At 40.9% G+C, this 25,185-nt stretch overlaps 2 protein-coding genes across 5 annotated transcripts in view; one reads left to right on the forward strand and one right to left on the reverse strand.

Annotated features, from left to right (window-relative positions):
* hhat (hedgehog acyltransferase) overlaps positions 1 to 25,185 on the forward strand; it is a 193,883-nt gene that overhangs the window by 115,192 nt on the left and 53,506 nt on the right. The gene's annotated exons all lie outside the window — the stretch shown is intronic.
* The window catches only part of kcnh1a (potassium voltage-gated channel, subfamily H (eag-related), member 1a), a 135,635-nt gene that overhangs the window by 25,175 nt on the left and 85,275 nt on the right, over positions 1 to 25,185 (reverse strand). For all 4 annotated transcript variants that reach the window (XM_061965726.2, XM_061965718.2, XM_061965708.2 and 1 more), the window contains 3 exons: positions 23,673 to 23,944; positions 7,204 to 7,403; positions 2,520 to 2,772 (listed from right to left, as the gene is read on the reverse strand). In XM_061965726.2, coding sequence (XP_061821710.2) covers positions 2,520 to 2,772; positions 7,204 to 7,403; positions 23,673 to 23,944 — 725 coding nt within the window. The remainder of the gene's footprint in view (positions 1 to 2,519; positions 2,773 to 7,203; positions 7,404 to 23,672; positions 23,945 to 25,185) is intronic.

A 25,185-nucleotide genomic window follows, 5' to 3' on the forward strand; every position in this document is an offset into this window, starting at 1 on the left:
AGCACGCACTTGGCGCGATGATGTCATGTTGTCGATGGAAAAATGCATTTTTAGACAATATGATTAGCCTGAACGGCTCGGAGACCCCGAGAGTAACAAGCGGTTGCCGTGTTGCCTTTCCATTAAGAACAATAAATTAGTTTTTAGTATAATTTTGCTGGTTTCAAGAAATGTAATGCCGAGCGCATATCATTATGTCAAGATAATGGCACTAACATTTACTTCATTTAAGAGTATTTTTCAACATATTGAGCAAAAAGGTCTCGTATTTTTTTTCTACCAAGAAAAGTGCACTTGTTATTAGTAAGAATATACTTATTTTAAGGTATTTTTGGGTTCATTGAGGTTCGCTAATTTTACTTGTTTTGGAAAGTCTTGACAAGCCAAATTTTTTTGTTCTGTTGGCAGATAATTTTGCTTAGTTTGAATAAAATACCCCTCATTTTTGTATTTTTTTTCTTGTTTTTGAACACTGACTTTTTGCATTGTACTGCATATGTTTTTACGATTGGAAGTGCAGAACAAAGTAGATGAACTTAGTGTTTCCGGGACAACAAACAGCATGGAGGATTCCTGACGAGCTAAAGTGTGAGTTTATGACTCAGAAAACAACAAGCTGCTCGGCTTTTATAGCAGTCATGAGGCATCTAAAGCGGTGCTTATTTATAGAACGCTTCTTTCAAAAGTAGAACTTCAGTGCTTAAAATACTTCATAAATATATATTTTTTATAGTTTAAACAGATTATGCTTTTAAATGTATTTTTGAATTTAAATACAATACATAGAATAGACTTATACTTAAAGGTGCTCTGTTATGCAAAAGTGACTTTTGAATGGCATCCCTCAAGCCTGTTTTTAGCAAAAATGCTAACTTAGCATGATGTTGCTGTCAAAATGTGAGTGTAATGCTAGCTGGCATAGCTATGCTAGTGTGGCTAACGTTTGTGTCGTCCTGTCTCACTCCTTAATGTTACGTTGTTGTATGATATATGGCATCTAATACATTGGAGAAGCGCATAAAAAGTGGATAAAGTACACAACGGCGCTTCTTGGAGGCACATAGCGTGGACAAACTCCTTAGCATTAAGGCTCCACACAAAAAAATAACAAAATCCATTAAACGGTCTAAATTCCAATATTTAGAATACACCTGTTATATTATCGTGTTAGTGAGGAAAGAGTCAAATTGACCGAAGATGGCCGCCACCTCGTTATCCTGAATGATCTCTGTCAGAATAATTGTATCTAAGTTATCAGGCACCAGGCACCTTTTCTTGGAACTGTTTTGTAACCAAAGGCGACGGCTGTTTACGACCCCCTTCCTTTGGAAACAGCTGTTGCCATGTAATCAGGGAACGTCCAAATAAAAGAGGAGGCGTACAATCTTTCGTGGGACACTGTACAAGGGTGCAGGTGTACGCGCTCTCCTCATTGAGCCAAATTTTAAATTCTGTCTCTGTTTGATTCCTTGCTTCTTTGTCTTGTTTAATAGATGTCATCGGTGTTTGAACCTGACAATCTCCAGCGAGCTTGACAACACGAAACAGAGGCTGTCCACGCTTGCCCCAGCGTGGTATAATATGCTAATAAAATATTAGCATGATAACATCAGAAAAGTTAGCATATGATTGAGATTGCGGTAAGTTTCAAAATCAATGATTTTCAGGTTCAAACGAATAAAATCAGATAAAATGTTAGCATGCTAACATAAGTGAAGTTAACATACTTCTAAGATGGCGCCAAGTTTCAGAAGATATATTGTTTTAGGTTTAAACAGAATAAGCTGAGAAGCTCGCATAAAATGTTAACATGGGAAGAGTTAGCATGAGCTAAAAGGCTAGCATAAAACTCTAGCATGCTAACATAGGATACGTTAGCATACTTCTAAGATGGCGTCAAAGATCAAAAGCCATTATTTTTAGGCTTAAACAAATGGAATAAGCTGAAAAGCTAGTATAAAATGTTAACATGGGAACGATTAGCATACTTGAAAGATGGCGGCAAATATCAAAATCCATGTTTTTTAGGCTCAAATTAATAAAAACAAAAAACAAATACTAGCATAAAATGTTACCATGCTAGTGTTAGCATGCTAATATAAGAAAAGTTGGTGTACTAAGTATCAAAAGCCATTATTTTTAGGTTTAAACAAATACAATTAAAAAGCTAGCATAAAATGTTGGCATCCTAACATTAGCATGTTACCATGGCAACAGTTAGCATGCATAGAAATATCAAAAATCTGTGTTTTTTAGGCCTAAATGAGTCAAATTACCTAAAATACTAGCATAAATGTTACTGCTTTTTAAAATGTGAATGTATTGTTAGCATTGTAGCTCACATAGCTACGCTAGTGTTGCTAACATTTGTCCCTCTCCTTAATGTTACGACTTAGTACGTGACACATACGTACGTAGCGTGGACAAACTCATTAGCGTTAAAGCTACAGACACACAGATACTAAACTTGTCTAAATTCCAACACACCTATTTTATTATCGTGTAAGAGTCAAACTGACCTAAGATGGCCACCACCTCGTCATCCTGAATGACCTCCAGCGAGCCCGACACCACGAAGCAGAGGCTGTCCACGCTCTCCCCGGCGTGGTAGATCAAGTCTCCGGGCGCGCAGTGGATGGTCTGGAACTCAATGGCCAGCGCCCGCAGACAGCCGTCGCTGGCCAGTCGGAAGGCCGGGTGCTCTTTGAACACTTTCCTGTTGAGATGGACGCAGATGTCCGCTCTCATGTCCTTGGGGCAAATCTGCAGCACCTGCAGCGTGCGGGAACACAAGAGTAGATAGTGGGAACACAAGAGTAGATAGTGGGAACACAAGAGTAGATAGTGGGAACACAAGAGTAGATAGTGGGAACAGAAGAGGAGATAGTGGGAAGAGAAGAATGGATAGTGGGAACAGAAGAGGAGATAGTGGGAACAGAAGAGTAGATAGTGGGAACAGAAGAGATATTGGGAACAGAAGAGGAGATAGTGGGAATAGAAGAGGAGATAGTGGGAACAGAAGAGTAGATAGTGGGAACAGAAGAGATATTGGGAACAGAAGAGGAGATAGTGGGAATAGAAGAGGAGATAGTGGGAACAGAAGAGTAGATAGTGGGAACAGAAGAGGAGATAGTGGGAACAGAAGAGGAGATAGTGGGAATAGAAGAGGAGATAGTGGGAACAGAAGAGGGGATAGTGGGAACAGAAGAGGAGATAGTGGGACTAGAAGAGGAGATAGTGGGAACAGAACAGGAGATAGTGGGAACAGAAGAGGAGATAGTGGGAACAGAAGAGGAGATAGTGGGAATAGAAGAGGAGATAGTGGGAATAGAAGAGATAGTGGGAATAGAAGAGATAGTGGGAATAGAAGAGGGGATAGTGGGAACAGAAGAGGAGATAGTGGGAACAGAAGAGGACATAGTGGGAACAGAAGAGGAGATAGTGGGAACAGAAGAGGAGATAGTGGGAACAGAAGAGTAGATAGTGGAACAGAAGAGTGGATAGTGGGAACAGAAGAGGAGATAGTGGGAACAGAAGAGGAGATTGTGGGAACAGAAGAGGAGATAGTGGGAACAGAAGAGTAGATAGTGGGAACAGAAGAGGAGATAGTGGGAACAGAAGAGTAGATTGTGGATAGTGGGAACAGAAGAGTGGATAGTGGGAACAGAAGAGGAGATAGTGGGAACAGAAGAGTAGATAGTGGGAACAGAAGAGTAGATAGTGGGAACAGAAGAGTAGATAGTGGGAACAGAAGAGTGGATAGTGGGAACAGAAGAGGAGATAGTGGGAACAGAAGAGTAGATAGTGGGAACAGAAGAGTAGATAGTGGGAACAGAAGAGGAGATTGTGGGAACAGAAGAGGAGATAGTGGGAACAGAAGAGTAGATAGTGGGAACAGAAGAGTAGATTGTGGGAACAGAAGAGGAGATAGTGGGAACAGAAGAGGAGATAGTGGGAACAGAAGAGGAGATAGTGGGAACAGAAGAGGAGATTGTGGGAACAGAAGAGGAGATAGTGGGAACAGAAGAGGAGATAGTGGGAACAGAAGAGTAGATAGTGGGAACAGAAGAGGAGATAGTGGGAACAGAAGAGTAGATAGTGGGAACAGAAGAGGAGATAGTGGTAACAGAAGAGGAGATAGTGGGAACAGAAGAGTAGATAGTGGGAACAGAAGAGTAGATAGTGGGAACAGAAGAGTAGATAGTGGGAACAGAAGAGTGGATAGTGGGAACAGAAGAGGAGATAGTGGGAACAGAAGAGTAGATAGTGGGAACAGAAGAGGAGATAGTGGGAACAGAAGAGGAGATAGTGGGAACAGAAGAGTAGATTGTGGGAACAGAAGAGGAGATAGTGGGAACAGAAGAGGAGATAGTGGGAACAGAAGAGGAGATTGTGGGAACAGAAGAGGAGATAGTGGGAACAGAAGAGTAGATAGTGGGAACAGAAGAGGAGATAGTGGGAACAGAAGAGTAGATTGTGGATAGTGGGAACAGAAGAGTGGATAGTGGGAACAGAAGAGGAGATAGTGGGAACAGAAGAGTAGATAGTGGGAACAGAAGAGTAGATAGTGGGAACAGAAGAGTAGATAGTGGGAACAGAAGAGTGGATAGTGGGAACAGAAGAGGAGATAGTGGGAACAGAAGAGTAGATAGTGGGAACCCCTGTACCCACTTGTAAACTATATTAATTAAAATATGCAATCAGATCTATGTGCAGGACACTTTTTTTAATTAAAATAATAATTTTATAGTGCATTTATACCCTTTTGCATACTAGAGATACAAATGGCATCGATTCGGTGGAACATTCCACATGTTGTCTGCAGATTCCGTCGACTGTTTGAAAAGAAGCTAAACAATTGCTATGTTAGCGTTAATCACACGCTAGTTCGACTTTAGTCCAGGATAAAGCGAGTGTCATTTAATGTGTTTAAAAATGACATCTTTATGTTTTGTACGGTGAAAGGATGTCAATGGTGCATTCAAGATCACTAGAAAGTTTTAAATATCCAACTTTGAGTTTCGGAGGTCTAACATTAACCTCTAAAGGCCTTAGTTGGCCACATGCGTGGACAGCACCTTTTAGCTCTTATTTCCAAAATTGTGTACACTACTGAATTGGGGTCTAATGCCGACATGTGGACACTTATACTGCCATCTGGTGGTGTCAGAAGAGTATAACATACAATGGAATTTGGGGGAAAAAAAGGTGTAAAAATAAAAATTTGCATGTCACTACACATGAAGTACACCTTTGTGTACTTATGAACTAAGTACATCATATTAAAAGATGATTTTTAATTTTTATTCTAATTAGGGTCCAATAAGCCCAAATAGCAAAGAGAAGAAAAAAAATGTAAACAAACAGCTTGGGCCTTAAGAAGTTAAAGGGGAACATTGTCACAATTTCAGAAGGGTTAAAACCATTAAAAATCAGTTCCCAGTGGCTTATTTTATTTTTCAAAGTTTTTTTCAAAATTTTACCCACCATGCATTATCCCTAAAAAAGCTTCAAAGTGCCTGATTTTAACCATCGTTATATACACCCGTCCATTTTCCTGTGACGTCACATAGTGATGCCAATACAAACAAACATAGCGGATAGAACAGCAAGCTATAGCGACATTAGCTCGGATTCAGACTCTGATTTCAGCGGCTTAAGCGATTCAACAGATTACGCATGTATTGAAACGGATGGTTGTAGTGTGGAGGCAGGTAGCGAAAACGAAATTGAAGAAGAAACTGAGGCTATTGAGCCATATCGGTTTGAACCGTATGCAAGCGAAACCGACGAAAACGACACGACAGCCAGCGACACGGGAGAAAGCGAGGACGAATTCGGCGATCGCCTTCTAACCAACGATTGGTATGTGTTTGTTTGGCATTAAAGGAAACTAACAACTATGAACTAGGTTTACAGCATATGAAATACATTTGGCAACAACATGCACTTTGAAAGTGCAGACAGCCCATTTCAGGCGCGCTAAGAACATATATTTTTCCACGATTTCAGCACTCAGGTTAACCATACCTAAATAGACACAAAATACTGCATTACACAAGACTACCCGAATGTACTCGGATGATTGAAAAAAAAAAAGTTTTTAAGCTAAATTATTGGTAAACACAGTTTATGTATAACAATTTACGTAAAACCGCGAGTAATGAATAAAGTTTTCATCAATTAATATATTCTGTAGACATACCCTCATCCGCTCTCTTTTCCTGAAAGCTGATCAGTCCAGTTTTGGAGTTGATGTCAGCATCTGCTTTGAGTGTCGCAGGATATCCACACATTCTTGCCATCTCTGTCGTAGCATAGCTTTCGTCGGTAAAGTGTGTGGAACAAACGTCCAATTTCTTGCCACTTTCGCATCTTCGGGCCACTGGTGCAACTTGAATCCGTCCCTGTTCGTGTTGTTACACCCTCCGACAACACACCGACGAGGCATGATGTCTCCAAGGTACGGAAAACAGTCGAAAAAACGGAAAATAACAGCTGATTTGACTCTGTGTTTGAGAAAATGGCGGATTGCTTCCCGATGTGACGTCACGTTGTGACAACATCGCGCCGAGAGCGAATAATAGAAAGGCGTTTAATTCGCCAAAATTCACCCATTTAGAGTTCGGAAATCGGTTAAAAAAATATATGGTCTTTTTTCTGCAACATCAAGGTATATAATGACGCTTACATAGGTCTGGTGATAATGTTCCCCTTTAAAGCAAACATAGTGGCGATTAGACTAGGGATGACGAAAAGTAACAATCGCCGTTTAATTGTCGGCGTCTTCTTAAGATCTCAAACGGCCGTGGAACCAACAGCGCCTCTGCTGGTTAAAGTCAAGCAGTGCACTTTTCCAGTGAAGTAAAATAAGTCTTAAAAGTTAAAGTTAAAGTGCCACTGATAGTAACACACACACACTAGGTGTGGTGAAATTATCCTCTGCATTTGACCCGTCCCCTTGTTCCACCCCCTGGGAGGTGAGGGGAGCAGTGAGCAGCAGCGGTGGCCGCGCTCGGGAATCATTTTTGGTGATTTAACCCCCAATTCCAACCCTTGATGCTGAGTAATGGGTCCCATTTTTATAGACTTTTAGCCATTTTAACTCCCTAGTTTCCAGGAATGACGCGTCACTCCTTGGCTGAAAGCCAACACACTTCCCTCTGCTGGGCGTTGTGGGCATTGCAGGCGTGACGGCCGTACCTTTTCGGTGTCGATCCCCCGCGACATGGACCAGGTGGACGCGATGTAGTCCATGACCCTTTCGCTCAGGCCCTTGGGCACCTGGTAGAGCTTGAGGAAGTCCCGCACGCTGTTGAGCATCTCGTGGTAGCGGTTGGTGTTGGCGTACATCTGCTGGAAGATGGTGGTCACGTTACCGAAGATGGTGGCGTAGAGGAGCGCTGGGAGGGGGGGGGAGAGTGTTAAGTTTAGGAGAGAATTTGCTTTGTTTTCCCCGCCGTGGGGGACTTTGGAGATAGCAAAATAAAAACCTAAGTTGGTCTTTGAGGCAGTCGGGGCTGTTGAAGTGGTCTAACAGCTGGCGTGTGTGTGTGTGGATCAAAGCTATGTCGCCCCTGGTACAAGTGTGTGTGTGTGTGTAGTGTTTTCTTGGCAAAGGAGGTCTAATTAGCTCTTCTGGAAAGGGTCGGAGAGGAAACACATTTCAATTATGCTCAGATGATGATGACAGTAACCTGTGTTTGTTGATGTTTCGGCACTGAATCAAAGTGCAAGCAACATGGCTCAGGGGGGAATAATGCTAATTAAAAAAACACTCCAAACTCCCCCAGGAGGACCGCCAACTCTCATCCTCGCGCAAAAGGCTGCTCTCCTTCGCCTTCTGCGGCCCACTGGGCGAGAAAAGTAGCGGGCTGAGAGAGGTTTTAAGAAGGTCACGTCCCTCGTCTCAAAAAACGCGTGGGCATTACCTGCTGTGGCTGTAGGCAACCTCCACAAGGTACCAATGATTGTCACACACACACTAGGTGTGGCGAAATTATTCTCTGCATTTGACCTATCCCCTTGTTCACCCTCTGGGAGGTGAGGGGAGCAGTGAGCAGCAGCGGTGGCCACACCCGGGAATAATTTTTGGTGTTTTAACCCCCAATTCCAACCCTTGATGCTGAGTGCCAAGCAGGGAGGTAATGGCTCCCATTTTTAAGCACAATATTTTAAAAAATAAAGTTAAAAGTTAAAGTCAGTGTTGGGACTAACGCGTTACAAAGTAGTAGTTTCGGCGGTAACTAGTAATCTAACGCGTTATTTTTTTTTATTCAGTAATTTAGTTACCGTTACTACATGATGCGTTACTGCGTTATTTTACGTTACTTTTGATGTAGTATCGGCTAGAAACAGAAGCGCTGCGGTGTCGCGTTCTTCTGAATCTTCCTCTGTCACAAGCCGGAGAGAAGAAAAGAGGCGCGGTCTATGTGTGTGTGTGTGGGGGGAGGTGATCCGCGGTTTGATATATAATGATAAATGATAAATGGGTTGTACTTGTATAGCGCTTTTCTACCTTCAAGGTACTCAAAGCGCTTTGACACTACTTCCACATTTACCCATTCACACACACATTCACACACTGATGGAGGGAGCTGCCATGCAAGGCGCTAACCAGCACCCATCAGGGTGGAACTCCACTTATCTCATCAGGAGCAAGGGTGAAGTGTCTTGCTCAGGACACAACGGACATGACGAGGTTGGTACTAGGTGGGGATTGAACCAGGGACCCTTGGGTCGCGCACGGCCATTCTTCCACTGCGCCATGCCGTCCCTATATGAAACAAACAAAAAAAAGTTGTTGTCACGTTCAGTCCACACACAGCGTGGTCATGGCGAGCGGAGTAACGGAGGAGCTTGAACGCCCCCGCCATTGAATCGGTGTGTTTATAAGTGCAGACTCGGTTGTGCAAAACGAGGGTTTTAAACACATGCTGAACGTGCTTGAACCACGTTACGACATCCCGTCGCGCACCCACTTCAGCAATAAGATTGTGCCAGATCCTTATGAGCAGGAGAAGAAAAAAGTTGTGGATGAACTATCCCGAGCATCAGCTGTTGCGCTCATGACAGACGGGTGGACGTCCAGCGGAACTATAAGCGCTCACTTCATCACAGCAGACTGGGAGATGAGAAGACACGCCCCCTCTACGAGAGTCACCTTGCGCAGGTGCTGACACAAGCAGTGGAGGAATGGAAGATAAAGATATCCCAGTCACACGTGATGATGCCAAAAATCAAATAATTACAGAGAATGAGGCAGGACTGGGACCACAGATAGGTGCTTTGCACATGTAGTGAATTTGGCATCACAGAAGGGAATCTCAGTCAATAGGATGGAGCGCCTCTTTGGGAGGATCAGGAAGGTTTCTTACTTCCACCCAAGCACAACAGCTGCTCATGTGCTTAAGACAAAGCAAGAAATGCTAAAGCTGCCTGCTCATACATGATGTCCCAACGAGGTGGAACTCCACTTATGATATGTTGGAGCAGCAGGCAGCTATATACTCTGCATTGACCCACAACACCCTGAAGACAAATGTCACCCTGTCTGATGATGATGTGAGAGTGGCAGGTGAGGTCCTCCAGGTGCTTAAAAGTGTCCCATCTCTACTGAGCACTGAAACTTCACCATCTGTGTCAATGATCCTGCCACTGAAAACAAGGATTCTACAATCCATTGCTCCAAGTGTGGAAGACAGCAGCATCACTCCAGATGTCAGCCTTTATTTCACTACCTATGTTTCAAGGAAGATGATGTTTCTTCTTATGTTGCACTTAAACTTGTTTTTTATTAATGGTCATTGGTCCAAGTTTAAAGAAAGGAGGAATACCTTTTTATGTTGCACTGTTTTTCATTCATTATGTTAAAAGGAAAATAAAAATGCATGTCAAGTTGATCAACAGATTGTATTATTCTCCAGTGCAATAACAGTACTGAAATGAAGGCAAAAAGGGCATTATTGGGAGCTTTAAAAAAAAAAGAAGAAAAAAAGAAGTAACTAAATAGTTACTTTTCACAGTAACGCATTACTTTTTGGTGTAAGTAACTGAGTTAGTAACTGAGTTACTTTTGAAATAAAGTAACTAGTAACTGTAACTAGTTACTGGTTTTCAGTAACTAACCCAACACTGGTTAAAGTACCACTCATAGTCACACACACACTATGTGTGGTGAAATTTACCTCTGCATTTGACCCATCCCCTTGTTCACCCCCTGGGAGGTGAGGGGAGCAGTGAGCAGCAGCGGTGGCTGCGCCCGGGAATCATTTTTGGTGTTTTAACCCCCAATTCCAACCCTTGATTCTGAGTGCCAAGCAGGGAGGTAATGGCTCCCATTTTAAAGCACAATATTTTAAAGTTAAAGTTAAAAGTTAAAGTACCACTCATAGTCACACACACACACACACACTATGTGTGGTGAAATTAACCTCTGCATTTGACCCATCCCCTTGTTCACCCCCTGGGAGGTGAGGGGAGCAGTGGGCAGCAGCGGTGGCCGCGCCCGGGAGTCATTTTTGGTGATTTAACCCCCAATTCCAACCCTTGATTCTGAGTGCCAAGCAGGGAGGTAATGGCTCCCATTTTTAAGCACAATATTTTAAAGTTAAAAGTTAAAGTACCACTCATAGTCCCACACACACACACACTATGTGTGGTGAAATTAAGCTCTGCATTTGACCCATCCCCTTGTTCACCCCCTGGGAGGTGAGGGGAGCAGTGAGCAGCAGCGGTGGCCGCGCCCGGGAATAATTTTTGGTGATTTAACCCCCAATTCCAACCCTTGATGGGGAGGTAATGGGTGCCATTTTTATAGTCTTTGGTATGATTCGGCCGGGGTTTGAACTCACGACCTACCGATCTCAGGGTGGACACTCTAACCACAAGGCCACTGAGCAGGAAGCACTTTTTTTTTCCTTTTTTCTTTTTCTGCACTGTATAAAAAATTCAGTGCAGAAATAGTCGTTAATTCAAAACTCGAGACCCGCTTCCGGTAATTTAAGACGAAAGCACCTCATTGGCTCGTTCGTAGACGGGATCTTTTGCTTCAATCAATCTGCATTTGACCCATCCCCTTGTTCACCCCCTGGGAGGTGAGGGGAGCAGTGAGCAGCAGCGGTGGCTGCGCCCGGGAATCATTTTTGGTGTTTTAACCCCCAATTCCAACCCTTGATTCTGAGTGCCAAGCAGGGAGGTAATGGCTCCCATTTTAAAGCACAATATTTCTGTCAATCAAATCAATGTTTATTTATATAGCCCTAAATCACAAGTGTCTCAAAGGGCTGCACAAGCCACAACGACATCCTCGGTACAGAGCCCACATAAGGGCAAGGAAAAACTCACCCCCAGTGAGACGTCGATCGAAAAATGATTCCCGGGCGTGGCCACCGCTGCTGCCCACTGCTCCCCTCACCTCCTAGAGGGTGATCAAGGGTGATGGGTAAAATGCAGAGAATAATTTCGACACACCTCGTGTGTGTGTGTGTGTGTGTGTGTGTGTGTGTGTGTGACAATCATTAGTACTTTAACTTTAACTTTATTATGGCCGAACGAAAAGGCCACGCCCCCTTGTGGAGCTGTGGAAGTTATGGCCGACACACGGCCGCCCGCCTGTGGAGCGTTGTTGCTCGCCATCCATCGGCTGGCTCGTTTGAAGGTAAAGTTAAAAGAGTTGGTTGTCAGCGACTCCAGCCCCAAGCTACGAGTTGCTATAGCAACTAGATATATGCATGAGAACCCCCCACCCCCTGATCCCCCCACCGATTCTTTCCTCACACTGTGATGTTCTGCTGCCAGCACCGATCCGGAGCTGACGGTATAAATAGAACACTATCAGGGCATCCATATTTCATAGGGAAGAGCAAGGGACGACAGTAAATTGCATCTACAGTTGCATCCTCCTGAGGCTGGTGGACTTTTTTTTTTTTTTTCTTTTCAAATGAAGCTTTAATACCATGATTTCTGTTCCCCAATGAAAAATGTATGCGGTGACAAGTTTTTCGGGCTGGCCTCCTCTCCAAGGGATCATGAAAGGAAGTAAAAGGTAGCGGTGATGGCGGGGTTTAGGGGATAATCGGTCTCCGGTCTCGGCGTTGAGGTGCGATGAATGGATGAGCCCGCGTGTCACTTATAGCTGTGAGGCGCGGTCACACATAACAGCATCACGGCGCCCGGCATCCACGCAGGCAGACGACACCGCATGAATGTTTCATGCGCCGCACGCCGAGGGAGTCGGCCTCCTCCTCGGCAGTTAAGACCTTTACAAGGCTGCTGAAATGTCCTAACGCAGGCAGGCAGACGTATTTACAGTATTTACTTCACTTTTTCTTATGTTACAGTCTTCTTCCAAAATTAAATAAATTCACTTTTGTCCTCAAAATTCGACACACAATACCCTAGAATGACAATGTGAAAGTTGTTTGTATTTAAACTTTTGCAAACGTATTAAAAAAATCTAAATGTACATATGTACAAACCCCGTTTCCATATGAGTTGGGAAATTGTGTTAGATGTAAATATAAACTGAATACAATGATTTGCAAATCCTTTTCAACCCATATTCAATTGAATGCACTACAAAGACAACATATTTGATGTTCAAACTCATAAACTGTGTTACATCACCTTTTCTTTTAACAACACTCAATAAACGATTGGGAACTGAGGAAACTAATTGTTGAAGCTTTGAAAGTGGAATTCTTTCCCATTCTAGTTTTATGTAGAGCTTCAGTCGTTCAACAGTCCGGGGTCTCCGCTGTCGTATTTTACGCTTCATAATGCGCCACACATTTTCGATGGGAGACAGGTCTGGACTGCAGGCGGGCCAAGAAAGTACCCGCACTCTTTTTTTACGAAGCCACGCTGTTGTAACACGTGCTGAATGTGGCTTGGCATTGTCTTGCTGAAATGAGCAGGGGCGTCCATGAAAAAGACGGTGCTTAGATGGCAGCATATGTTGTTCCAAAACCTGTATGTACCTTTCAGCATTAATGGTGCCTTCACAGATGTGTAAGTTACCATCACAGATGCTGGCTTTTGAACTTTGCATCAATAACAGTCTGGATGGTTCGCTTCCCCTTTGGTCTGGATGACACGATGTCGAATATTTCCAAAAACAATTTCAAATGTGGACTCGTCAGACCACAGAACACTTTTCCACTTTGCATGAGTCCATCTTAGATGATCTCGGGCCCAGAAAAGCCGGCGGAGTTTCTGGATGTTGTTGATAAATGGCTTTCGCTTTGCATAGTAGAGCTTTAACTTGCACTTACAGATGTAGCGACAAACTGTATTTAGTGACAGTGGTTTTCTGAAGTGTTCTTGAGCCCATGTGGTAATATCCTTTAGAGATTCATGTCGGTTTTTGAGGGATCGAAGGTCACGGTCATTCAATGTTGGTTTCCGGCCATGCCGCTTACGTGGAGTGATTTCTCCAGATTCTCTGAACCTTTTGATGATATTATGGACCGTAGATGTTGAAATCCCTAAATTTCTTGCAATTGCACTTTGAGAAATGTTGTTCTTAAACTGTTTGACTATTTGCTCACGCAGTTGTGGACAAAGGGGTGTACCTCGCTCCATCCTTTCTTGTGAAAGACTGAGCATTTTTTGGGAAGCTGTTTTTATACCCAATCATGGCACCCACCTGTTCCCAATTAGCCTGCACACCTGTGGGATGTTCCAAATAAGTGTTTGATGAGCATTCCTCAACTTTATCAGTATTTATTGCCACCTTTCCCAACTTCTTTGGCACGTGTTGCTGGCATCAAATTCTAAAGTTAATAATGATTATTTGCCAAAAAAAAAAGTTTATCAGTTTGAACATCAAAATGTTGTCTTTGTAGCATATTCAATTGAATATGGGTTGAAAAGGATTTGCAAATCATTGTATTCCGTTTATATTTACATCTAACACAATTTCCCAACTCATATGGAAACAGGGTTTGTCCCTTAAACTTTTCTCCACAAAATTGAAAAAGTGGCTTAAGGGAAATCAGAAGTGTGAGCACTAGAACTGGATGTAGTGTGGACAAATGGGGCCAATTATTTTCAATGTGTTTTTATTGTTGTACTTGTCTTAATCCTTTTGTACGTGTTTTACACTTTTCTCAACTTTTTTTTAAAAGCTCAACCAGGAACAAAGGTTGAAAATTAGTCCTATGTACTTTGACATCGGTTACCTGTGGGTAGCAATGTTTAATTGTACTGTCCCTGTCAAATAAATAAATAAATATGTAATCATTTTAATTGCTGCCAAAGGTGCATCAACAAAGTATTGAGCAAAGACTGAATATGAATCTACATATGGTGTTATTTTAATTTTTTTAAATTGCTTTTCACATTATGGGGTATTGTGTGTAGAATTTTGAGGACGGAAATGAGTGTATTCCACTATGGAATAAGGCTGTAACATAACAAAATGTGGAAAAAGTGAAGCACTGTATATACTTTCCAGATGCACTTTATTCAGGTCTGGACATAAATGCATTATATTTGTTTTTAAAGTAAAATAATAGAGAAAAGCTCATTCTGGATGTTTTGAACTCCTGTTTCAAAGGCTAGAAAATGATGATGAGACTGATGAACCTTATTTAAAAAAATGAGATAATCTTATTCATCTCATTGTAAAAATCCTAACTTATTTACCTCTTTATTTATGAGAGCCTTATTCATTATTTATTTATGTGTTTGATATGTATTTACTTACTCATTTATTTATATATTTATTCACTGTTGCGTTTCAGATTGAGTACAAACACACGAAAAGGGGAAGAATTAAATGAGCTCTGCTTCTTCCTACTCCTTTTCAGTGATGAGAGTGAGACTGAATCAACAACACGGTAGAAACAAACGCGAGTAGCTGATATGTCACTGAATCAACTGCTGGTTGCAGCCAAGTAGTGCGCTCCATTTTGCCATTAATCAGTAATAAATTCCACACAATTGACAAAATACTTAACGATCAGTTCAGTAACCCATTCATTGTTGGTCTAAACCCCGATGCCAGGGTGTAACCTCATGCTTTATCAGTATCATGCTTCAAACCCTGCGCACTACACAACACACTGTAGACCAGGGGTCCCCAAACTTTTTGACTCCGGGGCCGCATTGGGGTAAAACAATTTGGCTGGGGGCTGCGCTATATATATATATATACATATATATATACATATATACATATATATATATATATATATATATATATATATATGTAAATGTGTGTGTGTGTGTGTATATATGTATATGTAAATATGTATATATTTGTGTGTGTAAATATGTATATATGTGTGTGTATATATGTATATGTCTAAGTATATGTATATGTATATATGTGTGTGTATATATGTATATGTCTAAGTATATGTATATGTCCATGTATGTATATATATATATATATATATAGATATATATATATGTATATGTATATATATGTATATGTGTATATATGTATATATATATATGTATGTGTGTGCGTGTGTGTATATATATATATATATATATATATATATATATATATAGATACTGTATATATGTATTTACACATATATATTCATCGCGCACTAATTGACTTAAAGAGCGCTCTTGCTGCATGTCACATTATCAATGATAAAATGCATTTTTAGACAATATGATTTGCCTGAGTGGCTAGGAGACGGTAGAAAATGGACTAGTAAGGACAAATAAAAAATTAAAAAAAATAAATAAATAAAAATTTAAAAAATAAATACTTTTTTTTACTTTGGACGCTGGGGGGCCGTATACGGCCCACGGGCCGTAGTTTGGGTACCCCTGCTGTAGACATTAATCCTGCCTTCCTCAATTTGATAAAAAAAATATTAAAAAATCTGCACAAATGTTTTTATTCATTTTTGTTTTGCTCCCTAATGTTGCTGATTAATTTAAATGTGTTATTGTTTATTGAGTTTATTTAATTTAATTAATTTAAATTAAGTTGGTCAAAAATGTTTAATATTTAATTTTTTTTTAAATTGTATTTGTATTTTTAAAGCAAATTGATGCACTTTAAATCTTTTCTGTTACAGACTAAAAAACAATGTTAATAAAATAATTTTTTTGTTGATCTATATTTCTTTTCGTTTGCTTTAATATAATAAGGGGGGGCAGAAAATGTTGTCTTCCTTCTGGGGGGCCTTATAAAAAAAAAAATAGTACTGATCTAAACCAAGGAAGATGTCACTGCTTTTTTACAATCCCTAATTAATGTTGAAAGTAGCTTTAATCAACCGCACAGTCTCGAAAAAGATTTCCAGGTCTCAAAACTTTGGCAAAAGTGTGGCTATAGGCAACCTCCTGATGTTGTTTCTTTTCCTTACTGCTCTTACAACATTGGTATTGTTGCTGTGTTGTGCCATATACTTGATAACTGTGTTGTCATGATACAACATGATTCAACTTACAATACCAATATTTGAGCTTCAAGAATTAGCCAATACCGATATTGATTATGTATGATATCAGCAGGAATCGTACATGATTTTATTATTTTGTAGTGTGTACTGTTAGAAAATGTTTGATCAAAAGAAAGGAGTCAAACAGAGAACAACGTATAGTATAAGTATAAAAACACTAACCTATTAATTATTAACGGTCTGGAATGTACTTTTGCTGTCTTTAAGTTGATGTGGAGTGGTAGTTGTTTTTGGCGACACATAGTGGCCACAATAATTCATGAAGTTAAGCTTATGACGCAGTAAGTTGAACGATGCAGACACGTTTGATACTGCATACTTTTTAATATGCCTTGGAGACGTTTACACTGCAATATTGTTCAATGAAGGACACTCACTATGAATGTCTAGCTTGTGTGCTATTGTGTGCTTAGCTGTTGTGTAGCTGCTAGCTCCTAGTAGCCTATAGCCTAGCATGTTTACCTTTTGTAAAGGACTTGACTAAAATAGACAAAAGGACCTGCCTTGTGTGTTTATTGGAGGACATTTAGATGTTAACTGGATGTCCCGATTTAAAAAAAAATCTGATATCAATATCGGATCACGACAGCTCTACACTGTAAAAAATTGTAATTAAAACTACAGCAAGCAATTGTTAACCAGCAACAGTAAAACACCGTAAAATCAAAACTAGTTTATCATTGAACAGATAAGGAGCATTTAAGGCTCATTTTTAAAAGGTCACTTAAAGGAACATGCTGGGAGTTATCCAGTGAAAGGTTGTACAGTCGTGCTCATAAGTTTACATACCCTGGGAGAATTTATGATTTTTTGGCCATTCTTCAGAGAATATGAATGATAACACAAAAACCTTTCTTCCACTCATGCTTAATGGTTGTGTGAAGCTATTTATTGGCAAACAACTGTGTTTACTCTTTTTAAATCAAAATGACAAAAGAAAGTACCCAAATGACCCCGATCAAAAGTTTACATATTTGATCAGATACTATGCACAAAAATTGACACAAACAGGTTTGAATGGCTAATCAAGGTTCCAATCCTCACCTGTGACCTGTTTGTTTGTAATTAATGTGTGTGTATAAAAGGTCAGTGAGTTTCTGGGCTTCTGACAGACCATTGCATCTTTCATCCAGTGCTGCACAGATGTTTCTGGATTCTGAGTCATGGGGAAGGCAAAATAATTGTCAAAGGATCTGCGAGAAAAGGTAATTGAACTGCATAAAACAGGAAAGGGGTATAAAAAGATATCCAAGGAATTGAGAATGCCAATCGGCAATGTTCAAACGCTGAATAAGAAGAGGAAAATGAGGGATTCCGGTAGACCAGCAAAGATTTTCAACCACAACTGCCAGGAAAATTGTTCGAGATGCAAAGAAAAATCCACAAATAACTTCAACTGAAATACAGGACTCTTTGAAAAATTGTGGTGTGGCTGTTTCAAGATGCACAATAAGGAGGCACTTGAAGAAAAATGGACTGTATGTAAACTTTTGATCAGGGTCATTTGGGCACTTTCTTTTGTCATTTTGATTTAAAAAGAGTAAACACAGTTGTTTGCCAATAAATAGCTTCACACAACCTCTAAGCATGAGTGGAAGAAAGGTTTTTGTGTTATCATTCATATTCTCTGAAGAATGGCCAAGAAATCATAAATTCTCCCAGGGTATGTAAACTTATGAGCACGACTGTACAAATACTTTCAAGTTAAAATCTTCATGTACCGCTCACATGTCTTAAAAACACAGGCATTTTGCAGGTAATAGTATTGTTGACACGGCAGGACGGTGGAGCTGTTGTTATAGTTTGTGACTCACAGTGAGAAGTTCCTGTGTTCGATTCCCGGGCAAGGGGTGTCTTGAGTTTGCATGTTCTCCCCGTGACTACATGGGTTCTCTCTGGGTACTCCAGCTTCCTCCCACCTCCAAAGACACCTGGGGATAGTCTGATTGGCAACACTAAAATTGGCCCTCAATTGTTTAAGGTGAATTCCTGGAAACCACAGCTGCCAGTATTTTACTGTAAATTCAATTGTTTTTTTTGGAAAAAGGTTAACAATATATATTTTTTTCCATAGTAATTTACCGTAGGCAAAAACAGTAAAAACTTACAGGTTCAATATCAACATACCGTAATGTCCCATAAATCGTAATTTTGTATTTTTTACGGTGAATCCCTGCCAACCACAGCTGTCTGTATTTTACCGTAAATTGTGCAGATTTTCTTTTACAGTGTACTTATTGATAATGTCGGAGGCAGATATTTACATATATCCATATTTAAGTGTTACTTCTTTTACTTTCATAGTCATATTACAAGACACCTAGTGTTCTTCCTGTTGTTCTCTTTTTTGGTTGTCGAGGGTGGGAGCGAGAGACACTTTATAGAAGAGAAGGTTTCCGTATTTTAGATTAGACCATTTTAGCTGCACTAGTGAACGCTTCTGTACTGGATTGGTCTCACGTTTATTTTCAAAGCTTTGAAAATAAATCACAAAAAATCCATTCTGTCTGGTGGTCAAATTGAACTCAGCTTATGTGTCATCAAAAGAACTTGGGAGTGACCAGCAACTTAAATTCCCTGGGAGGAACATCTGGTCCAAACGCAACAATACCGGTAATAATTCAAATAATAGATTTTATTTGTATTGCACTTTACATTTGAATAACAACTCAAAGGGCTACCGAGTAAAAACATCATAAAAGCAATTAAAAAAAGACAGTAATCCTTATTATTAAAGGATAATGTAGGCAAATAAAGCTACCTTCTCCTTTCTACTTTCTCATGCACTCCAAATCATTACTAACGTCAAAAAAATAACTTGCTAAAAAAAAACATTATGCTTGAGTTTTCATATTTACCACCTTACCTCCGACTGGTGAAGTGAATAAACGCTGAGCTATAATTACAGCATTTATGGTTATGTTGTGTGAATATTTTACAATGACTTTGGCACTTTAATAATGTGTTTGTGATTTATGATGAATTTAACTGTTTGCTTGCATATGAACTTTTCGCCAATGCCAAGTGAATCTGAAAGGATGTCGCCATCTCAGAAGGTGTCCAATCCAAATTAAGTTTCTCGGCGCTGTACTTATGCTTTTTCATATCATATCATAGGCCTTTGGATTTATTACCTACCCCTTCAGGGTACCTTTACTTAACTCGAAGCCTCCACATTTTCTAAAAAAAAAAGGCTCCCCTTCGTCCCCGCGCTCCTCATTATTCCTTCAGTTCGTCTGAGTATTATTTTTTACGAGACGTTTTTATGAGAAGCGCGACAAACGAAAGGTGCGAACGGAGCGCTGTGATGCATCACACTCGGCACATCTTAATAATTCAGCAGCGGTTTCAACGCAGCGGGCTGAGCTAATGAGCCCGGTGAAGGCAAGAATAACAGAGCTGCTGGCGGTGCTGCGCTGGAGGAGACCACGACCGCCATGGCGGCTGCTGGAGAGAACAATGTCACATGCATTCAGACAGGATACAGAATTAAGTGGTACTGTCCTTCCACTCGGCATGTGGTTTGTTTACACTCATACAAGGGAATGAGTAGCGTTATATACAGTGCTTCCGGGAAGTATTCACTTTTTCCACGTTTTGTTATGTTACAGCCTTATTCCAAAAAAGGAATAAATGTATTTTTGTCCTCAAAATTCGACACACAATGACCTTAGACGATCCTTTTGGACGCTTAATGCAAGTGCACTCGAACTGTGTGGACGCCGTCAGCTCCACATTTCCTGTAAGTGTTTTGCATTTTGTTTTGTTTCGTCATAGCCTGTTTAGTCAGAGCACTTCCCCCATTGCTCTCGCTTATTCGTTTTATTAATAAATTGCCCTTTGTTACCTCACGCTCCAACCTCGTTAATCTGCATCCCTAAAATCACGACAACCTCCGGCGTCTCCCTTGACACACCGCTCATCATCGCATGGCAGTTTTGACCTAAAATACTAGTCAAAATTGTCCAAAGATGTGAGGATTTTTGCTTTTTTTTTAAAATATATTATTAAATTTTATTTCACACAAAAAGCACACACTCTTTGGTGAAAAAATAAGTGTAAAAATAGTAATTAAAAACAATTAAAACAGAGAAACTGAACTTTATTGTTTTTTTATATTGCTATTGTTATTTAAATGAATTGTTATTACGATTAATATTATTTGACTTGTTGTGGTTTATTTATTACCAATTTTTATCCAGTTTTTTTAAACATATATATTAAAGGCCTACTGAAACCCACTACTACCGACCACGCAGTCTGATAGTTTATATATCAATGATGAAATCTTAACATTGCAACACATGCCAATACGGCCGGGTTCGCTTACTAAAGTGCAATTTTAAATTTCGCGTGAAAACGTCTCGGTATGATGACGCCTGCGCGTGACGTCACGGATTGTAGAGGACATTTTGGGACAGCATGGTGGCCAGCTATTAAGTCGTCTGTTTTCATCGCAAAATTCCACAGTATTCTGGACATCTGTGTTGGTGAATCTTTTGCAATTTGTTCAATGAACAATGGAGACAGCAAAGAAGAAAGCGGTGTATTGCGGCAGGTGTTGTGCCGGATAACGCACCCCCGCCGTAGAATGCACCCCCTGACTGTTTTGCCGGATAACACAGCCGTTGTTTCATTGTTTACATTCCCGAAAGATGACAGTTAAGCTTTACCATTGGCCTGTGGAGAACTGGGACAACAGAGACTCTTACCAGGAGGACTTTGAGTTGGATGCGCAGACGCGGTAGTGTGAGTAAGCAGCTGCGGCATCTAAACATTTGATCGCTTGCCCTTACATGCGTGCCGCTATGTGCATGTCACGTACGTAACTTTGGGGACTTTGGGGAAATATATGTGCTGTATGAACTTTGGGGAGGTGAACGGTACTTTGGGCTGTGGGGTTGAGTGTGTTGTGCAGGTGTTTGAGTTGTATTGGCGGGTTATATGGACGGGAGGGGGGAGGTGTTTGTTATGCGGGATTAATTTGTGGCATATTAAATATAAGCCTGGTTGTGTTGTGGCTAATAGAGTATATATATGTCTTGTGTTTATTTACTGTTTTAGTCATTCCCAGCTGAATATCAGGTCCCACTCGCCTCTCACAGCATCTTCCCTATCTGAATCGCTCCCACTGCCCTCTAGTCCTTCACTCTCACTTTCCTCATACACAAATCTTTCATCCTTGCTCAAATTAATGGGGAAATCTTCGCTTTCTCGGTCCGAATCGCTCTCGCTGCTGGTGGCCATGATTGTAAACAATGTGCGGATGTGAGGAGCTCCACAACCTGTGACGTCACGCTACTCGTCTGCTACTTCCGGTACAGGCAAGGCTTTTTTATCAGCGACCAAAAGTTGCGAACTTTATCGTCGATGTTCTCGACTAAATCCTTTCAGCAAAAATATGGCAATATCGCGACATGATCAAGTATGACACATAGAATGGACCTGCTATCCCCGTTTAAATAAGAAAATCGCATTTCAGTAGGCCTTTAAAGCTGGGTGGTACAAAAAATACTCGTTATAAATCAGTGAATAATCGTGTAATTAATTGTGACTACAATATTAATCAAAATAGTCGTGATTATTATTTTTGGTATAATCGTCCAGCCCTATTTGATAGTGTGAAGTGAATTATATTTATATAGCGCTTTTCTCTAGTGACTCAAAGCGCTTTTGCATAGTGAAACCCAATATCTAAGTTCCATTTAAACCAGTGTGGGTGGCACTGGGAGCAGGTGGGTAAAGTGTCTTGCCCAAGGACACAACGGCAGTGACTCGGGTGGCGGAAGCGGGGATCGAACCTGGAACCCTCAAGTTGATGGCACGGCCACCCTACCAACCAAACTATACCGCCCCACATACATGATACAATTGTAAACAGAACATTTGTCACACAGCTTAATGTGCTGTACACAAAACAACCCACTGACACTTGACTTGACTGACGAGCACACATTTGGGCAAATTCGGTAGAAAAACATGGCCGCCTGAAGCAAAACAAACTTTGCCACTATGAGCCTAATGCTCATTCAGTTCTTAACCCATAGGGGGCGCCACAAATGTAATCTACAGTCCTGTTCAGTTATGACTAGAGATGTCCGATAATATCGGACTGCCGATATTATCGGCCGATAAATGCTTTAAAAATGTAATATCGGAAATTATCGGCATCAGTTTCAAAATTATCAGTATCGGTTTCAAAAAGTAAAATTTATGACATTTTAAAATGCCGCTGTGTACACGGATGTAGGTAGAAGTACAGAGCGCCAATAAACCTTAAAGGCACCGCATATGCATGCCGGCCCAGTCACATAATATCTACGGCTTTTCACACTCACAAGTGAATGCAATACATACTTGGTCAACAGCCATACAGATCACACTGAGGGTGGCCGTATAAACAACTTTAACACTGTTCCAAATACGCGCCACACTGTGAACCCACACCAAACAAGAATGACAAACACATTTCAGGAGAACATCCGCACCGTAACACAACATAAACACAACAGTACAAATACCCAGAACACCTTGCAGCACAAACTCTTCCGAGACGCTACAATATACACCCCCCGCTACCCCCTACCCCCAACCCCGCCCACCTCAACCTCCTCATGCTTGTCCCAAATTCCAAGCTGCTGTTTTGAGGTATGTTAAAAAAAATAATGCACTTTGTGACTTCAATAATAAATATGGCAGTGCCATGTTGGCATTTTTTTTCCATTACTTGAGTTGATTTATTTTGGAAAACCTTGTTACATTGTTTAATGCATCCAGCGAGGCATCACAACAAAATTAGGCATAATAATGTGTTAATTCCACGACTGTATATACCGTATCGGTATCTGTTGTTATCGGAATCGGTAATTAAGAGTTGGATAATATCGGAATATCGGACATCTGCAAAAAAACCATTATCGGACATCTTTAGTTACGACACCTTAAAAGGTGTGTCCAAATACTTTTGTGGAGTTTAGGTGCGTTTGAAGGCGTCGCCATGGAGATTTTAAAAACGCTGCCTTTAAAAGAACCCTGGCGGCTTTTTCTTATTGGAAATTTTGCTTGGCTAATCAACTGTAAGGTTTGATTCTCCCAAACGTCGATGATCCGTGATTGAATTATTCACCTCCCTCTGTGGCGTCTGGTGGCGTGTGTGCCGTATCGTGTCTGCTGAAGGAGACGGACGGGAGGAAGGAAGAAAAAGAAAGCAGGAAAGAAAAAAAAAAGCGCTCCACTCACATCCGATCATCATCATGGCCACGGCGAAGATCTTCTCTCCGTCCGTAGTCGGGGCGATGTTCCCGAAGCCGATGCTGGTGAGGCTGGTCATGGTGAAGTACAAGGACGTGATGTAGACCGAGTCCTTGTTGGGGCCGCCCTCCCACTTGCCCGAGCCGCTGGCGTTGAAGCGGTATGGCGTGCCCGCCGTCTCGGCCAGGATGTACAGCCAGCTGTCCATGCGCACGATGTTGGTGTCCTCGTCGATGACCTCGTAGTCGCCGATGCTGTACCTGGGGGGGAATGGAAGAGTCAGTTGTGACGTGAAAACACAAAATGCTCAATGACTTATTAAAGTTAAAGTACCCATGATTGTCACACACACACTGGATGGGTCTGCATTTGACCCATCACCCTTGATCATCCCCTGGGAGGTGAGGGGAGCAGTGAGCAGCAGCGGTGGCCGCGCCCGGGAATCATTTTTGTTGATTCAACCCCCAATTCCAACCCTTGATGCTGAGTGTCAAGCAGGGAGGTAATGGGTCCCATTTTTATAGTCTTTGGTATGACTCGGCCGGGGTTTGAACTCATAGACAATTAGTTAGGTTGCCAAGACGTTTTGCTTGATGGTTTTTCAATGTACTTAAGGTGTGTACTCACGTTGGTGGATTCGGATTCTAATTCTCGGGGTGACTCGATTCAGAATCGATTCGTATTATATTATATTTGGCTGCTGACGTACAACTTATACACACAGTGTTGGCTCCAAAAAATCATTTTACTTGGAAAAATCACAGAATGTTAATGAATCCAACAAAATAAAAGAGAGCAACCCCAAGTCTAACCCATTCCCAGCTTTACAGTACTTAGGATAGAAATGTACAAAGAATTTGAAAAGACAATAAGAAAAAAATAAATAAGGAAAACCAATATTCAACTAGAATATGCAATTCTGGTAGGAATTACCGTATTTTTTGGATTATAAATCGCAGTTTTTTTTTCATAGTGTGGCCGGGGGTGCGATTTATACTCTGGAGCGACTTCTGTGTGAAATTATTAACACATTACCGTAAAATATCAAATAATATTATTTAGCTCATTCACGTAAAAGACTCATACTTGCCAACCTTGAGACCTCCGATTTCGGCAGGTGGGGGGTGGGGGGCGTGGTTAAGAGGGGAGGAGTATATTTACAGCTAGAATTCACCAAGTCAAGTATTTTATATATACAGTGGGGCAAAAAAGTATTTAGTCAGCCACCAATTGTGCAAGTTCTCCCACTTAAAATGATGACAGAGGTCTGTAATTTTCATCATAGGTACACTTCAACTGTGAGAGACATAATGTGAAAAAAAAATCTAGGAATTCACATTGTAGGATTTTTAAAGAATTTATTTGTAAATTATGGTGGAAAATAAGTATTTGGTCAATAACAAAAATTCAACTCAATACTTTGTAATATAACCTTTGTTGGCAATAACAGAGGTTAAACGATTACTATAGGTCTCTACCAGGTTTGCACACACAGTAGCTG

The sequence above is a fragment of the Nerophis lumbriciformis genome, linkage group LG02 (assembly GCF_033978685.3).
Source record: "Nerophis lumbriciformis linkage group LG02, RoL_Nlum_v2.1, whole genome shotgun sequence".
NCBI lineage: Eukaryota > Metazoa > Chordata > Actinopteri > Syngnathiformes > Syngnathidae > Nerophis > Nerophis lumbriciformis.